Here is a 25,632-nt window from a genome sequence, read left to right as displayed (position 1 = left end):
CAGCTTGTTGCTGGGATGCCTTTGTGCCCACAAGGCAGGGAGCAGGCTGTGGCCTGGGGCAGCCTGGCCCCACAGGTCAGGGCACAGGCCAGTTGCCACAGAACTATGACCTCACAGAGGAGAAGCCACCCCGCAGGCTGACAGAACTTAACTTGCCCAGGTGCAAAATTTAGGGGGTTTCTGGGCCAAGCCGAGAGACCCAACCCTGGGCAACTGCTTGAAACTGGATCCCTTACAGCCCAGACTGGGGTCTCCTCGCAATAAGGCGAACAAGCCAGCCATTTAAGTATCTCTGGCCGGCCAGAAGCCACACAAGCAAACCCACAGATTCTCCAGCTGTTCCTAATGCTCACACCAGCCACCCTCCCTCCTTACTCAGGTGAGGGGCTCTGAAAGCTGATTTCACTGACTCCACACAGGTTCTTCTGGGCCCTAAAGGCCGTGTCTACACTAGCCCCAAACTTCGAAATTGCCATGCAAATGGCCATTTCGAAGTTTACTAATGAAGCGCTGAAATGCATATTCAGCGCCTCATTAACATGCGGGCGGCTGCGGCACTTCGAAATTGACGCGCCTCGTGGCTTGTCCTGACGGGGCTCCTTTTCGAAAGGACCCCGCCTAGTTCAAAGTCCCCTTATTCCCATCAGCTCATGGGAAATGGCCATTTTCGTGGCCATTTCGAAGTTTGGGGCTAGTGTGGACATGGCCCCCGTGGGCAGTGGAGCCATCACCTGGGCAGGTGGCCGGGTGGGGCAGGCTGCCGTTGGCCGCTTCCCAGAGCACACATCTCGATCCATTTCCACAAGATGTGGATTCGACGTCTGGGCCTTTGTTCAGCCCGTCACTGGCCTGGCAGGTGACCTCACCTTCCCCTGTGCATGTCGGTTCTAATACAGGGACAGAGCCAGTATCTCTAACTCCACACACCCGGCACTGACTGACAAGTAACACGACCAGATTCAGCCCCTCCCCTCTCCTGGCCAGCCTGGCACAAGATCTGGGGCAAACTGAACAGACCAGCGAGGGAACATCACACCAGGTGGGGGTAATTCCTCCCAGAGCCCCAGGGATGGGTCAGCAGGACTTCCGCCTGCTCTCGTCCCTCCCACCCATCCCCTTTTGGGTGCGTCTCAGGAGCGAGTCCGCTCTGCTGCCGGTGTCTGGGTTAGCTCTGCTCTGCTCTGCTCCTGCGTTGCCCAGGTGCTTTGAGTCTGTAGAGAGAACACGAGTGGTCACGTCCGCGCGAAGGTTACAGCAGAGTGCCCGACGAGCCCTCACATCAGTGTATGGCAGACGAGGGATCACCCTACAATCGGTGCTGGGGACTGCACTCTTCAAAGGCCTTGTTTGTAGATAAAACGTTCTGTAAACTGCTCGGAAACTCTTTGTAAGTCCCAGACGTCGCTAATTCACTGGGATTGCTCACTGACTGCTCAGTGATTACGCTCACTTCCTTACAGGCTGCTTCTACGCTTCCTCTGCCCAGCAGCTCTCTGCAGAACCACTCACAACTTGGTGCCTGCCTGTGCAGTCTGCAACCCCGCCAAGCTCAGGATCACTCCGCCAGCCGGCTGTACTAAACCTTTGCAGCTTCACGTACAGTATCCAGACTTTATTCCAACAGTGCGATCCCCCTTGGTGTATCTGCTGTCCCCGAGCACCCAGGCAGGGAGCCCACACCTCCTCCTGGCAGACTGCTTGCCCCACAGCGCCAGGGCCTAGAGGGCAGAACCAGACCCCTCATCCCTGCCCCCGCCCCTCTGCTGGCCTCAGAGCCCTGGGACTTGCCCTCTCCAGCCTCTACTCAGCCACTCCCCCCAGCCCCAGCCCACCTCCCCGAGCACGGCCCCACTGCCTGCAGCCTGCCAGCTGCCTACCCCGCACAGTGCTGTGGGGCGCTGCTCCTGCCTCCCTGGACTGTAGCAGCAGCACTGCCCCAGCTTCACCACACAGCTTTGCCGCTTGGCTTCTGCCTCCAGCCTCCCACACCTGCTCCCTGGCCTGCCGCTGCCTGCCCCCTACCCCAGCTCACTCTGGGCCATGCTGCCCCTCGGCTGGCCAGACACTGCCCTCAGTGGGGTGCAGGGGGCAGGCAGCCAGCTTGTGCCCAGCAGTGCACAGGGACCCCACTGGTGAGTCCCCTTGGGCCTGTCCGCATCTGTCTCAGCCCCAGCTCCAGGTGGGCTCTGGCATGTGCTGGTTCCGTCTGGCATGTGGGTGAAGGCAGACATGGCACTCCAACAGGTCTGATGACCAGGCCCTACCTGGTCTATCCTGGGAAACCTGGGTCCAGGCCACAAGGAGAGTCCCCCGTGCTCAGAGCATCCTGGGATATGGTCCAGAGAGACCTAGACACATTGGAGGATGGGGCCAAAAGAAATCTGATGAGGTTCAACAAGGACAAGTGCAGAGTCCTGCACTTGGGACGGAAGAATCCCAAGCATTGCTAAAGGGTGGCTGCTGACTGGCTCAGTGGCAGTGCAGCAGGAAAGGCCCTGGGGATTACAGTGGACGAGAGGCTGGATATGAGTCAACAGCCTGCTCTTGTAGCCAAGAAGGCTAACGGCAGATTGGGATGCATTAGAAGGAGCATTTCCAGCTGATCCAGAGAAGTTATTGTTCCCTTCTACTCAGCTCTGGTGAGGCCACATCTGGAGCACTGAGTCCAGTTCTGGGTCCCCGGTATAAAAAGGATCATAGAATCATAGAACAATAGAGCTGGAAGAGACCTAAAAAAGCTATCGAGTCCAGCCCCCTGCTCTAGGCAGGACCAAACCCATGAGATCAGCCCAGCCAGGGCTCGGTCGAGGTGAGACTTAAAAACCTCCTGGGATGGAGACTCCACTACTCCCCTGGGTGGACCATTCCAATGCTTCACCGCCCGCCTAGTGAAAAAATTTTTCCTAATGTTCAACCCCGACCTTCCCAACCGCAACTTGAGACAATTGTTCCGTGTTCTGCCATCCGTGACCACTGCGAACAGCCTCTCTCCAACCTCCCTTCAGTAAGTTGAAGGCTATTATCAAGTCCCCCTTCAGTCTCCTCTTCTGCAGACTAAACAGTCCCAATTCCTTCCACCTTTCTTCATATGTTCCAGCCCCCTAGTTATTTTGGTCGCCCTCCGCTGGACCCTCTCCAATGTATCCACATCCTTCCTACAACTGGGGGCCCAGAACTGGACACAGTACTCCAGATGTGGCCTCACCAAAGCCCAATAAAGACGAACAATCACTTCTCTGGATCTACTGGTAACGCTCCTCTTGATGCAACCTAATATGCCATTAGCCTTCTTGGCTACAACGGCACACTGTTGACCCACGTCCAGCTTCTCGTCCACCACAACTCCCAGGTCCTCTTCTGCAGAACTACTACTGAGCCAGTCAGACCCCAGCCTGCAGAGGCACTGGAGCAGATTGAATGGCGGGAAATGAAAATGATGAGGGGCTGGAGCACATGACCTCTGAGGAGAGGCTGAGGGATTTGGCCTTATTTAGCTTGCCATAGTGAAGTGTGAGGGGTGATTTAATAGCAGCCTTCAACTCTCTGAAGGGGGGCTCCAAAGAGGTTGGAGAGAGGCTGTTCTCAGCGGTGACAGACGGCAGAACAAGGAGCAAAGGTCTGAAGTTACAAAGGAACAGGAGTAGGTTGGATATTAGGAAAACCTGTTTCCCCAGGCGGGTGGTGAAGCACTGGGATGTGTTACCTAGAGAGGTGGTGGAATCTCCATCCCTAGAGGTTTTTAAGTCCCAGTGTGACAGTGTCCTGGCTGGGATGACTTAGTTGGGGTTGGTCCTGCTTGGGGCAGGGGACTGGACTCGATGTCCTCCTGAGGTCCCTTCCAGCGTTGGATTCTATGATTCTCTGAGTCTATCATCTTCCACTTCCCAGGAACGGCGGAGCATCCTCAGGAGCTGCGGCTGAGGTCTCATGGGGGCAGAGGTGCGGCGGGTTCCACAAGGGGCCGGTGATTACCCTGAGGTTACAGCAGGGGGATGCCCCACACGGCGCATGGAGGTGGGATGGGAAATCTGCCATGTTGTGGGATGGTCCTGGCATGGGAACAAGCAGGCATTGAAGCTGAGCGGAGTCCCAGCACAGCGCCCATCTGGCTCTGTGGGGTGAGGCGAGCCGGGGGACAGAACTGCTACTGGAGCTGCTGTAGGTAACACAGGGTGAAGGAGCCGGGCAGGTGGGTGCTGGACAGGCCCGCGTCGCTGGGTGGGGACGTGCTGCAGCGGGTGCCGGAGCCGGGCAGGTGGGTGCTGGACACGCCCGCGTCGCTGGGTGGGGACATGCTGCAGCGGGTGGCCGGAGCCGGGCAGGTGGGTGCTGGACACGCCCGCATCGCTGGGTGGGGACGTGCCGCAGCGGGTGCCGGAGCCGGGCAGGTGGGTGCTGGACACGCCCGCGTCGCTGGGTGGGGACGTGCCGCAGCGGGTGGCCGGAGCCGGGCCCGGTGGGTGCTGGACACGCCCGCGTCGCTGGGTGGGGACGTGCTGCAGCGGGTGCCGGAGCCGGGCAGGTGGGTGCTGGACACGCCCGCGTCGCTGGGTGGGGACATGCTGCAGCGGGTGCCGGAGCCGGGCCCGGTGGGTGCTGGACAGGCCCGCGTCGCTGGGTGGGGACGTGCCGCAGCAGGTGCCGGAGCCGGGCAGGTGGGTGCTGGACAGGCCCGCGTCGCTGGGTGGGGAAGTGCCGCAGCGGGTGCCGGAGCCGGGCAGGTGGGTGCTGGACATGCCCGCGTCGCTGGGTGGGGACGTGCCGCAGCAGGTGCCGGAGCCGGGCAGGTGGGTGCTGGACATGCCCGCGTCGCTGGGTGGGGACGTGCCGCAGCGGGTGCCGGAGCCGGGCAGGTGGGTGCTGGACACGCCCGCGTCGCTGGGTGGGGACGTGCCGCAGCGGGTGCCGGAGCCGGAGCCAGGCAGGTGGGTGCTGGACACGCCCGCGTCGCTGGGTGGGGACGTGCTGCAGCGGGTGGCCGGAGCCGGGCAGGTGGGTGCTGGACACGCCCGCGTCGCTGGGTGGGGACGTGCCGCAGCGGGTGGCCGGGGCCGGGCCCGGTGGGTGCTGGACACGCCCGCGTCGCTGGGTGGGGACGTGCTGCAGCGGGTGGCCGGGGCCGGGCCCGGTGGGTGCTGGACACGCCCGCGTCGCTGGGTGGGGACGTGCCGCAGCGGGTGCCGGAGCCGGGCAGGTGGGTGCTGGACATGCCCGCGTCGCTGGGTGGGGATATGCTGCAGCGGGTGGCCGGAGCCGGGCCCGGTGGGTGCTGGACACGCCCGCGTCGCTGGGTGGGGAAGTGCCGCAGCGGGTGCCGGAGCCGGGCAGGTGGGTGCTGGACATGCCCGCGTCGCTGGGTGGGGACGTGCTGCAGCGGGTGCCGGAGCCGGGCAGGTGGGTGCTGGACACGCCCGCGTCGCTGGGTGGGGACGTGCCGCAGCGGGTGCCGGAGCCGGGCAGGTGGGTGCTGGACATGCCCGCGTCGCTGGGTGGGGACGTGCTGCAGCGGGTGCCGGAGCCGGGCAGGTGGGTGCTGGACACGCCCGCGTCGCTGGGTGGGGACGTGCCGCAGCGGGTGCCGGAGCCGGGCAGGTGGGTGCTGGACATGCCCGCGTCGCTGGGTGGGGACATGCTGCAGCGGGTGGCCGGAGCCGGGCCCGGTGGGTGCTGGACACGCCCGCGTCGCTGGGTGGGGAAGTGCCGCAGCGGGTGCCGGAGCCGGGCAGGTGGGTGCTGGACACGCCCGCGTCGCTGGGTGGGGACGTGCTGCAGCGGGTGCCGGAGCCGGGCAGGTGGGTGCTGGACACGCCCGCGTCGCTGGGTGGGGAAGTGCCGCAGCGGGTGCCGGAGCCGGGCAGGTGGGTGCTGGACAGGCCTGCGTCGCTGGGTGGGGACGTGCTGCAGCGGGTGGCCGGGGCCGGGCCCGGTGGGTGCTGGACACGCCCGCGTTGCTGGGTGGGGACGTGCCGCAGCGGGTGCCGGAGCCGGGCAGGTGGGTGCTGGACACGCCCGCGTCGCTGGGTGGGGACGTGCCGCAGCGGGTGCCGGAGCCGGGCAGGTGGGTGCTGGACACGCCTGCGTCGCTGGGTGGGGACGTGCTGCAGCGGGTGGCCGGAGCCGGGCCCGGTGGGTGCTGGACACGCCCGCGTCGCTGGGTGGGGACGTGCCGCAGCGGGTGCCGGAGCCGGAGCCGGGCAGGTGGGTGCTGGACACGCCCGCGTCGCTGGGTGGGGACGTGCTGCAGCGGGTGGCCGGGGCCGGGCCCGGTGGATGCTGGACACGCCCGCGTCGCTGGGTGGGGACGTGCCGCAGCGGGTGCCGGAGCCGGGCAGGTGGGTGCTGGACACGCCCGCGTCGCTGGGTGGGGACGTGCCGCAGCGGGTGCCGGAGCCGGGCAGGTGGGTGCTGGACATGCCCGCGTCGCTGGGTGGGGACATGCTGCAGCGGGTGGCCGGAGCCGGGCCCGGTGGGTGCTGGACACGCCCGCGTGGCTGGGTGGGGACGTGCCGCAGTGGGTGGCCGGAGCCGGACAGGTGAGGCGCGTAGGCAGAGAGCAGAGCCCGGCTCACTGCTTGCCCTGCGTGTAGTCATAGTACTCTGTGGAGACAACGGGAAGGTGGTGGCAGGGCGGCCTGGGGTGTGGCCCTGCCCCCTGGGTGAGAGCGGGACCCCGATACCAGGCCCGGAGCCACCCAGCGAACGTTGAGAGGGACTTGGCCTGGCCGTGTGGGCCATGGGGCAGGGCCCAGGGGCGCAGGCAGGGACAGCAGCAGGGTGACTCCGGCCCCACTGGCTGTGCCACAGGCTGGGATTAGTGTGTGTGCAGGGGCTGTGCGCTGGAGGCTGCTGCTGTTCGATCCCTGGCCTGGGCCTGTGACGGAGAAGGCGACGCGGCTCGCACCGGCTGCTGGGGAGGCAGCAGGGCAGCGAGCAGTGAGAGCAGAGTCTGCAGGAGGAGGGGGCTGGGCCTATGCTCAGGGGTTTGGCTGTGGCTGGAGGGGAGGGATGATGGACCACCTCTGTGCCTGGGCGGGGGGCAGGGGTCCTCACCCTCAGCCGGCGGGACGTCGGCTCCCACTGTGCCGGTGGCGCTGGGCGGTGGCGGCGGAGGGACGCGTTCCCTGTGGAAACAAAGCGAGGGCATGAACACCCCAGACAAGCCAGACCACGTCGGCCGGTGGGGCCAGGGAGGGAGCCCAGCAAGGGGACACCCTTGGGTCACACAGAAGGGCGCTCTGCCCACCTGCTCCCAACCCCCCAGCATAGCCCCTCCCTGTGGTACTTCCCTGCCACCCCCCAGGGAGTCAGTGCAGCAGCACCCCGAGGCCCCGCTGGGCGAGGAGCCAGTTGTGCCGGGGCCGCATGAACACACACGCGGAGCTGCGCCAGGCGCTGCACGCCCCCCGCAACAGGAGAGCCGCACCAGGCCCATAGCGCAGCCAGGAGATGGGAATGGCCCAGCGACGCCACCAGTGGTACCGCGTCGGGCCGAGGACTTGAACATGGATCTCCTGAGACCGACCCCCGTCCCCTGACTCTTTCTGAGCCGTGCAGAGCTTTCCATCCCTGTGCAGAATAAATGTTATGTGCGCCAAGGCGGGTGTGAATGTGCACCACCACCACCAGTAGGAGCACCCCAGCTGCTTTGTGCGGGCTCTGAACCAGGTGAGGGGGACGACATCAAGGTAATGGGAGAATTTACTGGAATTCTTGGATTCCTGCAGTGGGCTCCGCCCATCTCCCCTGTGGGCACATCTGGGACCTGGACGTTTGCCCCCTTCCCTGCCCATTCCAGCAACCCATCCCCCACCCTGCCCATGGCACAACGCTCCCCCACAGCTGTGGTTAGCACCGCCCCAGCGCTCTGCATCCAGCCCCAACACCACCGCAGCTGCCGTCCCGTCCCATCCCATCACTCACTCATCCAGAGGCCTGGCCGCTGTGGGTGGGAACGGGTCCAGGCCGAGGTGGCGTATGCTCGGGGGCTCCTGTGCCCACGCGGGAGGCTGTGCCAGGGGCTGCCAGGCGGGCCCAGGAGTGACGCCGGCGTATGGCACATAGTGGTGGTGGAACACCTGATCTTCATCATCGTCGTCGTCTTCAATGTGCAGAGGGACCAGGCTGACCTGCAGGGATGGAGTGAAAGGCCCTTGGGATGCTCCTGCCCTGGGCCGTCACCACTGCCAGCAGCTTACCTGCCTCTGTAACTGTGCTGAGAGAAACACTTTCTAAGCCCAGGGGATGTCCCCGTTCCCAGGCTCTGCTGGTCCCAGCTGGGCCTGCCAGGCGCTCTCCTGCTGGTGACCCTGACCTAGGGCTGCAGCTTGAGACTGGTGTGGTGCAAGCAGCCCCACCCAGGAGCCTGGCTCCTGGCCCCAAGCAGCAGGGGTGGGAGCTGTGAAGCTGAAAGACCGGCGGGGTCTGTCTCAGCCCAGCACCCAGGGTGAGAAATTCCCGTCTGTTTCAGAGACTGTGAGGCTGGCTGGCTGGGGTCCCCTAGTCTGACCTGTGCTCACAGGCCCTGAGGCCCAGCTCCCCTGAGCTCACCCTGCCTGGACAGGCAGTGAGCTTTCAGAAATTATCCTAGCCTGATCTGAAACTGGCCAGGGCTGGGGAACTAAGCCAGGAGGTCTGGCAGATATCCTGGAGAGTAGGGACGGGGTCCAGACAGACCTAGACAAATGGGAGGATTGGGCCAAAAGAAACCTGATGAGGTTCAACAAGGACAAGTGCAGAGTCCTGCATTTGGGACAGAAGAATCCCAAGCACTGTTACAGGCTGGCGACTGACTGGTTAAGTAGCAGTGCACGAGAAAAGGACCTGGGGCTTACAGTGGATGAGAGGCCGGATATGAGTCAGCAGTGTGCCCTTATAGCCAAGAAGGCTAATGAAATACTGGGGTGCATTAGGAGAAGCATTTCCAGCAGATCTAGAGAAGTTATTACTCCAGTCTACTCAGGACTGGTGAGGCTTCATCTGGAGTATTGTGTCCAGTTCTGGGCCCCCCTGTATAGAAAGGATGTGGACACATTGGAGTGGGTTCAGCGGAGGACAACATAAATGATGAGGGGGCTGGAGCATATGACCTATGAGGAGAAGCTGAGGGATTTGGGCTTATTTAGTTTGCAGTAGTGAAGTGTGAGGGGGCATTTAATAGCAGCCTTCAACTTCCTAAGGGGGGCTCTAAAGAGGTTGGAGAGAAACTGTTCTCACTGGTGACAGACGGCAGAGCAAGGAGCAATGGTCTGAAGTAACAGAGGGAGGTGTAGGTTGGATAGTAGGAAAAACTACTTCACTAGGAGGGTGGTGAAGCACTGGAATGTGTTGCCTAGAGACGTGATGGGTTCTCCATCCCTGGAGGTTTTCAAGTCCCGGCTTGACAAGGTCCTGGCTGGGATGACCTAGTTGGGGTTGATCCTGCTTTGGGCAGGGGCCTGGACTCGATGGCCACCTGAGGTCCAGGATTCCAACTCTAGGATTTTATGATTCGATGAAACCTGTTTCACACTGACAGCAATTGAAGCTTAGTCTGGTGTATCCAAGCAAAGGTTTACAGATGACTTCACCAGTCTATAAATACCTCCCTGGAGAGCAGACAGCTATGTTGTGTTCTTTTGGTTCTGGGCATGTCTGCAGGACCTTATTTATTTGTGCTACCAATGCTGTTGCATGTACCAGACTGATCCCTAGCTTTCCTATACTGCAACTTTTCAATTTAAATTCAGCTGGGGCTGGGCTCCTGAGCCCACACAGTTTTCCTGGGTGGAGCAATTAATGGGGTTATCTCAAGCTTTAGCCCACGGCCATGGAGGGCTCTAGTGAATGCAAATTCACCAAAGACAACCTGGCCTTCTACACAGGGATGGGCCCTTCGAACTCAGCTGCTCTGCCTGCTACAGGGACAAGAGCCACTTCTTATGGCCATGAGGCCACACGGGAGAGCGGCTGGAGGCTGTTCCTTCTGTGCATCATCCACTGGATTGGTGGTCCCTCTTCCACCAGGGCGAGGTCCACTGGGGACGATGGGGCTGTACAGGTGCCCTGGAGGACTGATTGGGTGTTCAAACTGGTGGTGGAAAGGAGGCCTCTGGCAGCCCCCGGCAGTTCGCAGGCTGGACAGGCTAGACTGGGTGACCTCGGTGCTCCCATCCAACTCTGGGGCTCTGGGGTTCTACCAGCTCGTGAAACGTCTGTTCCTTGATCACTTTTGAGCCTCTTGTTCACACCTGACCTGGAGCCATCACCTCCCCACACAGCTGCACGCTAGGCCAGCCCCCTCGCGCAGGCGAACCGCTGAACTCCACACTCACCACGCACGCGCCACCCGGCTTTGGCCCGGCCTGGCCCGGCCCGGCCCGGCCCAGAGGAAAGGGCAGGTTGTGTGGGGGGGCTGATGAGCTCTGGCCACAGGAGCAAGGGGGGCTGCACCCAGCACCACTGCTGCTTGCGCCAAAAGGGAAACCACGGCTCTCATCCCCATGGGGATGAAACAGCTCCTCCCTGCGTTCCCAGCCCACGGCTTGCCAGCCCTTCGCCGCGCTTTGCTTTGCTGGCTAATAAACTGCTCCCATCCCGCTAACCAGTAAGTGCTCAGCTCCGCTGCATTTGCCTCCGCACTCAGGGTCACGCTCGCACCCACCTGCGCTGGTTTATGGGCCGGCTCAGACCGAAGCTCCACTTGCCAGCACAGGGCCTAGCAGGGCTCAGACCCCAGTCCTTCAGAGCCAGCAGGTGGGGCTAAGGAGACAGGCTGGGCTGGGGAGGCTGTAGCAGACTCACGAGCTCCTTGGGCTGAGACAGAGGGGTGTGATGGGCTCCCTGGGGCTAATAAAGCCCAAGGGAAGCTGTGCAGGAGGCAGCCAATGAAAGAAGGGCTGAAAGGAGCAGCCAATCAGGGCCCAGCAGGCCCATATAAGAAGCTCTGCAGGGCAGGTAGGATCAGTCACTCCTGGAGCTTAAGGAGGGAGACCTGGCAGGCAGGCAGGCAGGCAGGCAGGCAGGCAGGCAGGCAGGCAGGCAGGCAGGCAGGCAGGCAGGCAGGCAGGCAGGCAGGCAGGCAGGCAGGCAGGCAGGCAGGCAGGCAGGCAGGGTTTCCCTGCTGGCTGCTCAGATGGGCACGCTGCGGGCAAAGGAGGTGCTGGGGATGTAGGGAAGTGGCCTGGGGAAAGGTGCTGAGAATCTGGAGAGGACCCAGCATGTGGCTGGCCTCTACAGGCTCCTGGAGCCAGGACCCACAGCAGTGGGTGGGCCAGGCCTCCCCACATCACCACTGGGGAAAGGGGCTGGAGAGCAGGTTGCATGGCCCTGGATGGGGCAGCCCAGAGAAAATGCAGAGGAAGGGGCAGCCTGGGACTGGCAGCTGGAAACTGTTGGCTTCTAAGTAAGCTTGATATCTAGAAGCCTCTGGTGATTGGCTGACCCTCAGCAAGGGGAGGGACTTTGAGGCAGTTCAGGGCTTTATAAGACAGCACACAAGCAAACAGGTAGTTTAGAGAGGGAGTGTGGAAGGGGCCAGGGACACTTGCTTTTCTTTTAAATCCCTGTTCTTGGATGGCAGGCATGGATAGTAACAGGTCTGCTGTTGTTACCTGCTTGGGATGCGCCATGTTTGTCTTCCTCCCCAAGGAAAGAAGGGATTTCACCTGACTGGAGGCTCAAGTATTGACCCTACACTCAATCAGGGAGGATGAAGATTTCCTTGACAGAAGGGAGCATTTAATCTTGCAAGCACAGCAGGCGGAAGAAGCGAGGAGAGCAGTAAGGGATGAAAAAGAGAACTGGCAGCATGTAACTTCTAGAAGAAAAAGAAGGCCAGTACACAAGTCCCCCATCGATATAGAGATAAGTAATCACTTTCAGACTCTCTCCACTAGTTCTGCAGTGGTGAATGCTTTGGAAGGTGCCTCACAGGGAAAAAATTGGGAGGAAACTGCTTCTACTGCAAGTCATGGGATGTGTAGCCCTAGGGGTGGGGGTTCAATGACCACCACCACCCCCAGAAGAAAAAGATGGTTGGTGGTGGTTGGGGACTCCCTCCAAAGAGGGACTGAACTATCCATCTGCCGACCCAATCTAGAATCTCGTGAGGTGTGCTGTTTACCGGGAGCCCGAATTCAGGATGTGACTGAGAGCCTTACAAAACCACTCAAGCCTTTAGAATACTACCCCTTCCTACTTCTGCATGTGGGAACTAACGATATGGTCAAGAGTGACCTTGGGCGGGTTACTGCGGATTACGTGGCACTGGGAAGAAGGGTCAAAGAATTTGGAGCATAAGCAGTGTTGTCGTCCATCCTTCCTGTTGAAGGGAAAGGGCTAGGTAGGGACTGTCGAATTGAGCAAGTAAATGCATGGTTACGCAGGTGGTGTCGGACGGAGGGCTTTGGATTCTTTGATCATGGGACACTCTTCCGGGCACAAGGATTATTGGGCAGAGATGGGGTCCACCTAACTAAGAGAGGAAGGAGCATTTTCGCAAGTAGGCTTGCAAACTTATTGAGGAGAGCTTTAAACTAGGTTCGCTGGGGGACGGTGACCAAAACCCTGAGGGGAGAAAGGAACTTGGAGGTTGGGAAGAAATGTAAAGAGGAATGTACAACAAAAGTGGACCCCTGGTTCGAGTAGAGAGGGCAGGGAGATTGATTGGTTATCTAAGGCGTTTGTAAACCAACGCCAGAAGCCTGGGTAACAAGAAGCCCTAGCCCAATCCAAGAACTATGACTTAATTGGAATAGCGGAGACTTGGTGGGATGACTCGCATGACTGGAGAGCTGCCATGAAAGGGTATAAACTGTTCAGGAAGAACAGGCAAGGGAGAAAAAGAGGAGGAGTTGCACTGTATGTAAGAGAGCATTATGATTGCTTGGGATTCCAGTACAGAGAGGGAGAAAATCCTGTTGAGAATCTATGGGTCAAACTTAGTGGTGTAGGCAGCACTGGAAATGTGGTGGTTGGTGTCTACTACAGGCTGCCAAATCAAGATGATTAGGTAGACGAGGCTTTTTTTGGACAACTGAAAGAAGTTTCCGAATTGCAGGCTCTCGTTATCGTGGGGGACTTCAATTACCCTGACATCTGTTCGGAGACCAATACAGCAGTGCACAAGCAGTCCAGGAAATTTCTGGAAAATGTTGGGGATCACTTCTTGGTACAAGTGATGAAGGACCCGATCAGAGGTCATGCACGGGTCGACCTGCTGCTTACAAACAGAGAGGAACTCATAGGGAAGGTAGAGGTGGGTGACAACCTGGGAAGCAGTGATCATGAGATGGTAGACTTCAGGATCCTGACCAAAGGAAGGAGAGAGAGAGAGCAGCAAATTACACACCTTGGACTTCACAAAAGCAGACTTTGACTCCTTCAGGAACCTGATGGGCAGAATCCCCTGGGATGCTACCATGTAGGGAAAAGGAGTCCAGGAAAACTGGCAATATTTTAAGGAAGCCCTATTGAAGGCGCAGGAAGAAACCATCCTGATGTGCAGCAAGAGAAGTAAATAAGGTAGGAGACAAGACTGGCTTACTGGGGAAATCCTTGGAAAACTTAGGCACAAAAAGGGAGCTTACAAGAAAGTGGAAACTGGGCCAGATGTCTACAAACGTATAGCTCGAGATTGCAGGGCAGTTATCAGGAAGGTGAAAGTGCAACTGGAATTGCGACTCATGAGGAATGTGAAGGTTAACAAGAAAGTTTCTACAGGCATGATAACAAGAAGAAGGTGATCAGAGAGGGCGTGGGGCTCCTACTGGATGAGGGAGGTAACCCAGTGACAGATGAGGTAGGGAAAGCTGAAGTACTTAATGCTTTCTTTGCCTCTGTCTTCATGGACAAGGACAGCTCCCGGACTAATGCAAGAAGTGATGCACTGTGGGATGAAGGTGGGCAGCCTTTGGTGGGGAAAGAACAGGTTAGGAGCTATGTAAGGTTAGGAGCTATGTAAAAAAGCTAAATGTACGTAAATCCATGGGCCCAGACCTAATTCATCTGAGGGTTCTGAGGGAGTTGGCATATGTCATTGACGAGCCCTTGGCCGTTATCTTTGAAAAGTCGTGGAGATCAGGAGAGATCCCGGATGATTGGAAAAAGGCAAATGTAGTGCCCATCTTTAAAAAAGGGAAGAAGGATGATCCAGGGAATTATAGGCTGGTTAGTTTTACATCAGTCCCTGGAAAAATCATGGAGGGGCTCCTCAAGGAAGTCATTTTGAGGCACTTGGAGAAGGGGAAAGTGATCAGGAATAGTCAGCATGGATTCATGAAGGGCAAGTCATGCCTGACCAGTCTGATTAGTTTCTACAATGAGAACTGGCTCTGTGGATAGGGGAAAATCAATGGATGTGATTTATCTTGACTCTAGCAAAGTTTTTGACACGGTCTCCAAGAAGATTCTTGCCAGCAAGTTAAAGGAATGTGGATTGGATAAATGGACGGTAAGATGGATAGAAAGCTGGCTAGAAGGCTGGGCCCAGTGGGTAGTGATCAACGGCTCAATGTCGGGATGGCGGTTGGTTTCTAGTGGAGAGCCCCAAGGTTTGGTTCTGGGTCCTGTTCTGTTCAACATATTTATCAATCACCTGGATGAGGGGTTCGATTGCACCCTCAGGAAGTTTACGGATGACACTAAGCTAGGGGTAGAGGTAGATATGCTGGAGGGTAGGGACAGGGTCCAGAGTGACTTAGACAAATGGGAAGACTGGGCTGCAAGAAATCTGATGAGGTTCAATAAGGACAAGTGCACAGTCCTGCACTTGCGCTGGAAGAATCCCAAGCTTTGTTACAGGCTGGGGTCCGACTGGCTCAGTGGTAGTTCTGCAGAAAAGGATCTGGGTGTTGTAGTGGATGAGAAGCTGGACATGAGTCAGTGTGCCATTGTAGCCAAGAAGGCAAATGGCATTTTAGGTTACATCAAGAGGAGCCACGTGTCGGAGGGGTAGCCGTGTTAGTCTGGATCTGTAACAGCAACGAAGGGTCCTGTGGCACCTTATAGATTAACAGAAAAGTTTGAGCACGAGCTTTCGTGAGCACAGACTCACTTCATCAGATTGAAGTGAGTCTGTGCTCGCGAAAGCTTGTGCTCAAACTTTTCTGTTAATCTATAAGGTGCCACAGGACCCTTCGTTGCTATCAAGAGGAACGTTGCCAGTAGATGCAGAGAAGTGATTATTCCTCTTTATTGGGCTTTGGTGAGGCGCATCTGGAGTACTGTGTCCAGTTCTGGGCCCCCAATTATAGGAAGGATGTGGATACACTGGAGAGGGTCCAGCGGAGGGCGACCAAAATAATTAGGGGCCTGGAGCATATGACCTATGAAGAAAGGTGGAGGGAATTGGGCCTGTTTAGTCTGCAGAAGAGAAGACTGAGGGGGGACTTGATAACAGCCTTCAACTTACTGAAGGGAGGTTGCAAAGAGGCTGGAGACAGGCTGTTCACAGGGGTCATGGATGGCAGAATACGGAGCAATGGTCTCAAGTTGCGACTGGGATGGTCTAGGTTGAACATTAGGAAAAACTTTTTCACTAGGCGGGTGGTGAAGCATTGGAATGGTCTGCCCAGGGAAGCAGCGGAGTCTCCATCCCTGGAGGTGTTTACGTCTCACCTCGACAGAACCCTGGCTGGGCTGATCTGATGGGTTTGGTCCTGCCTAGGGCAGGGGGCTGGACTCGATGGCTTTGTTAGGTCTCTTCCAGCTCTGTTCTATGATTCATCTGGTACAGCTGGGAACAGAGTGTGGCCCAGCGTGGTACTGAGTGCTGGAGGCTCAGGAGCGCGAGGCGGGGTGTGAGATCAGAGTGCTCCCCAGTGCCGTGAGAGGCTGTGGAAGGGGGGCAGCACCTCTCGGGGCCCCTCTGTCCTGTTTCTGAATGGCCTGGGATGCCGGTTTGAGCACAGGGCCTGCCTGCTCCCAGCGCAGAAACAGCCGCCCTAGCAGCAGGGCTCCTGCGGAGCTGGCTGTGATGCTGCCCGCCCCATGGCCCTGGCACAGGGGAGGTGACAGACACAGTATCCCCTGGGGCAGGGAATCAGGAGCTGCCCTAGGCACCCACCCACTGGCGCTGCCACAGCCAGAGGCAGAGCTTCTCCCCGCCCCCACGCCCAGTGCTGCCCCTGGGCACCGTGGGAAGGAGCCCACAGGGCCTGGCTCAGGGAGATGCATTTTCACACTCAGGCTCCAGAGCTGGTCGCTGGTCTCCCCAGGCCAGGGGATTGGAGGGGTAAGCCCTGGTGCTGCCCGTCACCAGGGCTCTTGGCTCGGTGAGCCGCACCTGGCAGGCCCTTGGAAAGGAAGCTGCTGCATCCTGCCCTGGGCTCCCAGCACCGTCCCCACCGTGACGCAGAGCAGGGATGTCCCAGCCCGCTCTGACTGGTGGTGTGTAAAGGGAGCTGCTGGCTCCCTCGCACAGTGGGCAGGCGGCAGCGCCCCAGCCTGGCCCGAGCAGCAGTCCCATGTGGCTAGGCAGGAACAAGGGTGCCCAGCTCTGTGGTGGGGGCTGGGAACTGGGTGTACCGAGAGCTCTGGCTCTGGCCTGGCAGCAGAGAGACAGGGGGGTTAAAGGGACGGCGCCCCATTGTGGGCCACATGCTGCAGAGGCAGAGAGCTCTGTGCCTGCGGACGTACCAAGCTCGCTGTGACCTCGCTGGCTCAGGCACCTCCCCAGCGCTGCCCGGGCCGCATGGGCGAAGCTCAGGCTGCACAAACCAGCCAGGGCTCCGGGGTAATTCCCAGAGCGGCTCCCCAGCTTCCAGAGCCACGGCCAAGACAGCGAGCTCAGGAATGTCGCTGCCAGCTGCCTCGGGGCTCGGTGCCGGTGCTGCAGGGGAGCGGGGAGGCGGCGAAGGGCTGACTGCAGGAGCCGTTTCATCCCCACGGGGCCGAGAGCCGTGGTTTCCCTTTTGGTGCAAGCAGCAGTGGTGCTGGGTGCAGCCTCCTCTTTGCTCCTGTGGCCAGAGCTTGTCAGTCCCCCCCTGCCCCTTGCTCTGGGCCGGCCCAAAGCCGGGCCCTGTGTGTGCCGGTGAGTGCTGTGGCTGGCTGAGCCTGCGGCTCTGCTCTGCAGCGGGAGGTGATGGCTCCATAAGAACATAAGAATGGCCATACTGGGTCAGACCAAAGGTCCATCGAGCCCAGCATCCCATCTGCCGACGGTGGCCAATGCCAGGTGCCCCAGAGAAGGAGAACAGAAGACAATGATCAAGTGATTTATCTCCTGCCATCCATCTCCTGCCCTTGTTATAAAGGCTGGGGCACCATACTTTATCCCTGGCTAATAGCCATTTATGGACCTAACCTGCAAAAATTTATCAAGCTCTTTTTTTAAACCCTAATAGAGTCCTGGCCTTCACAGCCTCCTCGGGCAAGGAGTTCCACAGGTTGACTGTGCGCTGTGTGAAGAAAAATTTCCTTTTATTAGTTTTGAACCTACTACCCATCAATTTCATTTGGTGTCCCCTAGTTCTTGTATTATGGGAAAAGGTAAATAATTTTTCTATATTCACTTTCTCCACACCATTCATGATTTTATATACCTCTATCATATCGCCCCTCAATCGCCTTTTTTCCAAACTGAAAAGTCCCAGTCTCTCTAGCCTCTCCCCATATGGGACCCTTTCCAAGCCCCTAATCATCTTAGTTGCCCTTTTCTGAACCTTTTCTAATGCCAATATATCTTTTTTGAGGTGAGGAGACCACATCTGCACGCAGTACTCGAGATGTGGGCGTACCATAGTTTTATATAGGGGAAGTATGATCTCTTTTGTCTTATTATCGATCCCTTTTTTAATAATTCCTAACATCCTATTTGCCTTACTAACTGCCGCTGCACACTGCGTGGATGTCTTCAGAGAACTCCAGGAGGGCAGCATGCATGATTCCAGGGCAGTCATGAGCAAGTGGCTCGAGTGCTGGAGGGAAGAGACGTTCCACCAGCTCGCAGAAACCCAGAGCCCCAGAGCGTGACTGGACCAGCTGGAGGCGGCGCCATTCCTGACCCAAGTCCATTTTGTCTAGATGACAACACAGAGCGGAGAGCCCAGGGGCTGCCTGACTCCATGGCAAGGCTGGTCTCCGGCAGTTCCCACCTGTTACCGGCTGGGGGACGTGATTATACAGGAACAAGAAGTCCTGTGGCACCTTATAGACTAACAGCTATTTTGGAGGATAAGCTTTTGTGGGCAAAGACCCACTTGGTCAGATGCATGAGTGGGGGGGTGGGTTTCAGAGGGGTATTTAAAGAGTGGGGTCCCAGTCAGGGGGAGGGCCTTATCAAAAGAGGAAAAACCAAGTCAGATCAGACAGGGGGATGTGAGCCTTTGTCAGAGTCTAATGGGGAGATATTAGCACCCAGAGCAGAGACACTGCCTTTGTAAGCTGCGAGCCACTCCCAGGCTCTGTTTAATCCACGGTTAACGGAGTCAAATTTGTAAATAAACTCCATTAACCATTTATTTGCAAATTTGACTCCATTAATGATGGATTAAACAGAGCCTGGGAGTGGCTCGCAGCTTACAAAGGCAGTGTCTCTGCTCTGGGTGCTAATATCTCCCCATTAGACTCTGACAAAGGCTGACATCCCCCTGTCTGATCTGACTTGGTTTTTCCTCTTTTGATAAGTACTGTTGATACTGGGCCATTTCCACCCTGGCTACGTCTACACTAGCCCCAAACTTCGAAATGGCCACGCAAATGGCCATTTCGAAATTTACTAATGAAGCGCTGAAATGCATATTCAGCGCTTCATTAGCATGCGGGCGGCCGCGGCACTTTGAAGTAGGCGGGGTCCTTTCGAAAAGGAGCCCTGTCCGGACGAGCCGCGCGGTGCGTCAATTTCGAAGTCCCCTTATTCCCATGAGCTGATGGGAATAAGCTCCATTCCACGACAGGTGGAAATAAGGGGACTTTGAAGTAGGCGGGGTCCTTTCGAAAAGGAGCCCTGTCGGGACGAGTGACGCGGCGCGTCAATTTCGAAGTGCCGCGGCCGCCCGCATGCTAATGAAGCGCTGAATATGCATTTCAGCGCTTTATTAGTAAACTTCAAAATGGCCATTTGCGTGGCCATTTCGAAGTTTGGGGCTAGTGTAGACACGGCCCGACTGAATAGACCTCGTCAGATCTGGCCCTCCCTCTTACCGGGACCCCACTCTTTAAATACCCCTCTGAAACCACTGCCCCACTCATGCATCTAACGAAGCAGGTCTTTGCCCACGAAAGCTTATGCTCCAAAATACCTGTTAGTCTATAAGGTGCCACAAGACTTCTTGTTGTTCTCGACGCTACAGACTAACATGGTGACCTCTCTGATACTTGGGATTATACAGGTTGAACCTCTCTAGTCTGGCATCGTCTGGTATCACGCCATCCGGGTCCAGCATGGATTCTAGTTAGCCGGATGTCCAACTACCATCGGTGTGGCCACCTTTCCCGTGGTCCCAGCCGCCGGTCCTGGCTCTCAGTGTTCTGTGCTGCTGTTTAGCTGTAATTTACCCCAGAATGTCTCCTAAGAGCCCAGGGCGCAGTGGAAGTGGTGCTGATGCTGCTAGACAATACAGACCTCTCGGGGCTCTGCAAATTCTCTTGCCTGGCACCGGTCAGGTCCTGAAGGGGCGGACTGGAAAGGTCCAAGCAGTAGAATCTCCCCTCAACTGCGGCCGTCTGCTCTGAGGGCCAGCATGCAGAGTCCTGGGCTGCTCCAGACGGAGGGTCCACAGGACACACATACCTGGGCAGGAGGGGGAGCTGGGCTGAATCCACAGGACGTCAGTGCCGACAGCGTCATGGTGCTCATGAGCACCTGGTGCATCTGGGCGTTTTGCAACGTCATCAGCTCGATGAGATCTGCCGGGGCAAGAACAAGGCCTGGATGAGAACAAGCGTTCGAAGCCTCCCTGCTCGGCGCCGCTGCCGGGCTCGGCTCAGCTCTTTGCTGCCTGCATGAGGGCCGTGCTCCGTGCTTCGCTCCGGCAGGAATGCCCAGCCTCGCTCGAGTCGGCGGCGAGCTCCAAGGGGTGGCTGGCAACAGCGGCAGCGTGGAAAGCACCTCAGCTGCTGGAGCGCCCGGGCGCGGCGGAGCCGGCAACGGTCACCCGGCCGGCCGTGAGACGCCTCGCCACGCCAGCCCTTAGCACAGGCAGCCAGCAATGGGCACGTGCCCTCCGCCGAGCGCCCAGCCCGTCCCGCTGCCCACCGGCAGCACGCCCAGAGCCGCGGGGTGCCACGACCCTGCAGGGCGGCCGCAGCACTTCGCTGTCCGGGGGGGACCCAGCGGAAACTGAAGCGATAGCAGGCGGGCGGAAGCGTCCAAAGCAGAAAGGGCCGAATGTGCCACGTGCTGCTCGGAGCTCGTCGACGCGCCGCGCCGCGCCCGGCCTGGCTCACCAGCCATCCTGCCAGGGCCTGACAGACACCCCCGGCGCCCCTGCTGGAGACAAGCACCTGGCTGCTGGGTGCCCGCCTCCTCCTGCGATACCTACCCACTGCGGCGGCGTCGGGCTGCCGTGCTCGGCGGTGAGACGCGCTCTCCGCTTGCACGGCCCGGCCCAGCCCCCTCCCCCGAGAGACGCTCGCAGGGCGAGGGACAAATTCTTCCAGCGCCCCAGGCTGCCCGCTGGTGTAAGTGCGCTGCCGGGGTCGGGCTGTTCACACCTGGGCACAACTACCGAATTGCCTGCTGCGGAGCAGGCCTGGCCGCGAACGCCCAGTGTCCACAGAGGCGGTGCTTCGGGTCCGGCTATAGCCCCGCACCTCTGCCGCCTGCCCGCTGTTCTGGAGCCCGGGACGCTGCGCCGGGGTTCCGGTGCCCCGCCTGGCGGCCGAGGAAGGGGCGCTCGAAGCAGGGCTCGAGCTCGGCCGGGGTCCCCGTGCCCCGCCTGGCGGCCGAGGAAGGGGCGCTCGAAGCAGGGCTCGAGCTCGGCAGGCGGCACCGTTCAGAAGCCGTCGCCAGTCTCTGAAAGCAGCTCCCCTGCCGGCGTAGCTCCAGCTGCTGGGCGCTGCCTGCGCGCGTCCCTCCAGCCGCCCCGCGCCACAGCTCCCCTCGCAGACCAGCTCGGCGACGCGCCCTGGGCAGCCCCGGAGAGCGGCATGTTCAGCGCTCTCGGGGGACCTGTCTCAGCCCGGACCCTGGGGGGTCGGCAACGCGCGGCACGTCACCCCGCCCCGACGGCGGGTCACCTCCAAGCCCCAGCCCGCCTGCCCCCGGCTGTCCTGTCCCTTTAAGGGGTGGGGCGGCAGGGGCGGGGCCACTTGCCACAGAGCTGGTTGGCTCCCCTGCAGGAGAGCCCCGCCAGGCGGGAAGGAGGCCCCCGAAGCCACGTGGGGTTCCCCCTTGGCCGGGTTTCAGGGTCACGTGCGGCATGGGGCCCAGGGCAGCAGGCTCCTTGCACGCCCTGGTTGGCGGAGGGCAGTGCCCTGCAGTGGGGGGTTGGGGGGTCCTGCTGGGGGCATCAGCTGGGCGGGCCTGAAAAGGGGGGGGTTGGGGGAAGGGCTCACCCAGTGGCTTGCGTGGGGGGCTGAGGGCTGGGGACCTGCGTGGTGGCACCCCCGAGCTGGCGGGCAGTTCCCTGCTGCCCTGCACCAGGGGCTGACTGGCTCCCCCGCTCAGGCTTTTGAACGTGTCGAGATGGGGGCCTCGGACTCAGCAGCGGTGCAGAGGGTCCCAGCCAACCGCCGAGGCGGCCCGGGCTCATCAGTGGCTCCCACTTGGGTCTCCCTGACCCAGCGAGTCGGGGGTTCCCCACATGGCTGCGGTCGCCCTCCCCCTCCCCGAGACGGAGGGAGCACGTGAAGGCAGCTGGCCCTGCTCGTGGGAGGGCCCTTGAACCGCTGGATGCACGTGCAGGAGCTCATGTACACTGGACCAGCTCCTGTTGGTGAAACAATGTGAGAGCCACAGAGCACCTGGAGAGTGGGTGTGCGTGTGACTCGTGGCACAGCCGGGTCTGGCCATGTGTCACTGCTGGGTGTGTGCGTGTGAGCGCTGGCAGAGCCTGGTCTGGCCGTGAGCGTGTCCGTGCTGGGTGTGCGTGTGACCGCTGGCAAAGCCGGGTCTGGCCGTGAGCGTGTCCGTGCTGGGTGTGTGTGTGACCGCTGGCAAAGCTGGGTCTGGCCGTGAGCGTGACCGTGGTGGGTGTACGTGTGAGTGCTGGCACAGCCGGGTCTGGCCGTGAGCATGTCAATGGTGTGCGTGTGAGTGCTGGCAGAGCCAGGTCTTGCTGTGAGCGTGTCAGTGGTGTGGGGATGTGTGTGAGTGCTGGCAGAGCCAGGTCTGGCCGTGAGGGTATCCATGGTGGGTGGGTGTGCGTGTCAGTGCTGCCAGAGCTGGTTCTGGCCATGAGCGTATCCATGGTGGGTGGGTGTGCATGTGAGTGCTGGCAGAGACTGGTGTCACTGTGAGCATGTCAGTGGTGGGAAGGCACGCGTGTGAGTGCTGGCAGAACCACGTCTGGCTGTGAGTGTGTCCGTGGTGGGCGGGCACGCGTGAGAGTGCTGGCAGACCCGGGTTTGGCTGTGAGCGTGTCCATGGTGGGTGGGTGTGCGTGTGAGTGCTGGCAGAGCTGGGTCTGGCCGTGAGCGTGGCAGTGGGTGTGCATGTGAGTGCTGGCAGAGCTGGGTCTGGCCGTGAGCGTGTCAGTGGGGGGCGTGTGTGCATGTGAGTACTGGCAGACCCAGGTCTTGCTGTGAGCGTGTCAGTGGTGTGGGGATGTGTGAGTGCTGGCAGAGCCAGGTCTGGCTGTGAGCGTGTCAGTGGTGTGGGGATGTGTGTGAGTGCTGGCAGAGCCAGGTCTGGCCGTGAGGGTATCCATGGTGGGTGGGTGTGCGTGTCAGTGCTGCCAGAGCTGGTTCTGGCCATGAGCGTATCCATGGTGGGTGGGTGTGCATGTGAGTGCTGGCAGAGACTGGTGTCACTGTGAGCATGTCAGTGGTGGGAGGGCGCGCGTGTGAGTGTTGGCAGAACCACGTCTGGCTGTGAGTGTGTCCGTGGTGGGCGGGCACGCGTGAGAGTGCTGGCAGAGCCGGGTTTGGCTGTGAGCGTGTCCATGGTGGATGGGTGTGCGTGCGAGTGCTGGCAGAGATGGGTCTGGCCGTGAGCGTGGCAGTGGGTGTGTGTGTGAGTGCTGGCAGAGCTGGGTCTGGCCGTGAGTGTGGCAGTGGGTGTGCATGTGAGTGCTGGCAGAGCTGGGTCTGGCCGTGAGCGTGTCAGTGGGGGGCGTGTGTGCATGTGAGTACTGGCAGACCCAGGTCTGGCTGTGAGCGTGGCCATGGTGTGTGTGTGTGTGTGTGTGAGTGCTGGCAGAGCTGGGTCTGGCCGTGAGTGTGTCAGTGGGTATGCGTGTGAGTGCTGGCAGAGACAGCTGTAGCCCTGAGCATCTCACAACAGCCCCCGCGCTGTCCTGTTGGCCGCAGGTCTCAGGCCCGCGTGTACACCGGTGTTCTTGCTAATGTTTCACATGCAGGTCTGGAATAAATTTTATGTGCAGTGAGGGCGGTGTGGATGTGCACCACCAGTGCAAACAGAGGCTGCTGGCTGCGGCGCTCTGCTCATCAGCTGGGCAGCACCTGAATCTCTGCCGGTTGCCCGCCTGAGCACTCCGCTTGCAGGGACACTGCTGCTGCCTGGTGTGCTCAGCATGGGAGAGTGTGTCACCCTCCAGTGCCGGCTGACGAGGCACCGTCCCTGCACGATCCTGTGACAAGTGCGGCTCTTGGTGCCGTTAGTGGGTATCCCCGGCACTGGGGCTGGACACAGGTGCAAAGGTCCCACCGCCCCTCTCCACAACTCCGGAGCCCGGCGTTCCCTAGGGGTCTCAGCCCCCTCACAACCAGCCGGGCTCGTTGGCACTAGGGCGCCCAGGGCTTTGCGCCTGTTGGCAGAGATGCCTGTGCCATGTGGGCACGAGCCCCGGGGATCCCTCTGCACCCCGTGTGCCTGCCGCACGTTGGCCCCAGGCAGAAGGCGGCTGCGCTCGAGCGCTGCTGGGGTCGGGCTCAGCCTGAGGGGGGTTAGGGGTGCAGCTCCAGTTTCTCACCTTCTCGCACGTGCCCCGGCCGCGTGGGCAGAGCCGGAGCCAGAGCAGGCAGGACACCCGGGATGTGCTGACACACGGAGGCCGCCTGCTGCGGGATCTGCAACACAGCAAAGAGCCACTCAGCCCGAGGGAGTTGGGGGCATGGGAGAGAGAGGCGGGGTTGGGGGGGAGAAGAGTGGGTGGGTCACAGGCTACCCTCTGGGGGGCTAGCCCCACTCCAGGCACAGTGCCAGCCGACTGCCGCTCACCTGGCCAGCCCGCCAGGACTGGGGGAAGCTCCCAAGGAGACCTAGGCCTGGGCCTGCCGACCCTTCCCCCCAGGTTACCAGCTGGCCGAGGTCAGACCAGCCCGGCTGCCCCTCCCCCAGGGAGTCAGACCAACCCGCCCCCCCAGCGCCCCTCCCCCCAGGGAGTCAGCTCATCCTGCTCCCCCTCCCAGCGCCCCTCCCCCCAGGGAGTCAGCCCAGCCCGCTCCCCCTCCCAGCGCCCCTCCCCCAGGGAGTCAGGCCAGCCCAGCCCAGCCCAGCCGCCCCCCCCCAGCGCCCCTCCCCCCAGGGAGTCAGCCCAGCCCGCTCCCCCTCCCAGCGCCCCTCCCCCCCCCAGCGCCCCTCCCCCCCAGGAGTCAGACCAACCCGCCCCCCCCAGCGCCCCTCCCCCCTGGGAGTCACAGCAAGCCCCCCGCTGCGCTCCAGGCCCCCCCGGCAGAGCCCAGCCCCGGGCCGGGCAGCGCAGCCAGACGCCCCTCTCGCTGCTGGGGCGCTCGGGTACCGCCTGCTGCTCGCTCGGCGCCTGCGCTCGCGGCTCCCCCCGGGCCCCAGCTGCCCCCAGCTCCATGGGCCGACGCAGCCCCCGTCTGGCCGTGGCGCAGCTCCCCGCCGGCCCGGCCGTTGCTAGCGACGCCGGCGGGTAAACAGACCCGCCCGGGGGCAGAGCCGGGCCCGCTGCCCCGGCGCAGCGCAGCGTCCCACCCAGGGCCCTGGCTCCGGCAGCCGTCCGGGGAAAGCAGCCCTGCAGGGGCGCACGCAGCGCCGCCCCCAGCCCGGCGGGGAGCTCAGCCCGGGGAACGCGCCTTCACCGTGCTGCAAGCACCGTCCTGAGCTCGCCCAGAGAGGCTCGAAAGCCGGGAAGCCTATGAGTGCATCCCGTCCCCTCCTCCCCACCACAGTGCATCCGCACTTCATCCCGTCCCCTCTTTCCCCCTGCACTGCATCCGCACTGCATCCCCCCTCCTCCCCCCCGCACTTCATCCCGTCCCCTCTTCCGCCCACACTGCATCCACGCTGCATCCCCCCTCCTCCCACCTGCACTTCATCCCCTCCCCTGTCCCCCCCTGCACTGCATCCACTGTGCATCCCCCCTCCTCTCCCCGCACTTCATCCCATCCCCTCCTCCCCCCGCACTGCATCCGCACTGCATCCCCCCTCCTCCCCCCCGCACTTCATCCCGTCCCCTCTTCCGCCCACACTGCATCCACGCTGCATCCCCCCTCCTCCCACCTGCACTTCATCCCCTCCCCTGTCCCCCCCTGCACTGCATCCACTGTGCATCCCCCCTCCTCTCCCCACACTTCATCCCGTCCCCTCCTCCCCCCGCACTGCATCCGCACTGCACCCCCCCCTCC

The 25,632-nt window shown here is 60.7% G+C and overlaps 1 protein-coding gene across 3 annotated transcripts; it reads right to left on the bottom strand.

Moving 5' to 3' along the window:
- Positions 1 to 1,140: 1,140 nt before the first annotated feature.
- On the bottom strand, positions 1,141 to 24,879 carry PRR29 (proline rich 29). Of its 3 annotated transcripts, XR_012642699.1 has the most exons (7): positions 24,780 to 24,879; positions 24,012 to 24,108; positions 19,709 to 19,824; positions 7,921 to 8,126; positions 7,051 to 7,121; positions 2,265 to 2,348; positions 1,141 to 1,211 (listed from the first exon to the last, which is right to left on the bottom strand). XR_012642699.1 is itself a non-coding variant. In XM_074979015.1 (6 exons), the coding sequence occupies exons 1-6, from the start codon at positions 24,843 to 24,845 to the stop codon at positions 2,317 to 2,319; spliced, it is 588 nt and encodes a 195-aa protein (XP_074835116.1). In that variant the 5' UTR covers positions 24,846 to 24,879; the 3' UTR covers positions 1,642 to 2,316. The 3 variants fall into 3 exon arrangements, 2 of the variants coding, with proteins under 2 accessions (XP_074835116.1, XP_074835117.1); XM_074979015.1 differs by lacking the exon at positions 1,141 to 1,211 and having other exon boundaries at positions 1,642 to 2,348; XM_074979016.1 differs by lacking the exons at positions 1,141 to 1,211; positions 2,265 to 2,348 and adding an exon at positions 6,400 to 6,597.
- Positions 24,880 to 25,632: the final 753 nt, after the last annotated feature.

This window comes from Carettochelys insculpta, chromosome 28 (assembly GCF_033958435.1).
Source record: "Carettochelys insculpta isolate YL-2023 chromosome 28, ASM3395843v1, whole genome shotgun sequence".
In the NCBI taxonomy this organism is placed as follows: Eukaryota; Metazoa; Chordata; order Testudines; family Carettochelyidae; genus Carettochelys; species Carettochelys insculpta.
The sequence above is the reverse complement of the archived record's forward strand: the minus strand, read 5'-3'. Positions and strand labels throughout refer to the sequence as shown.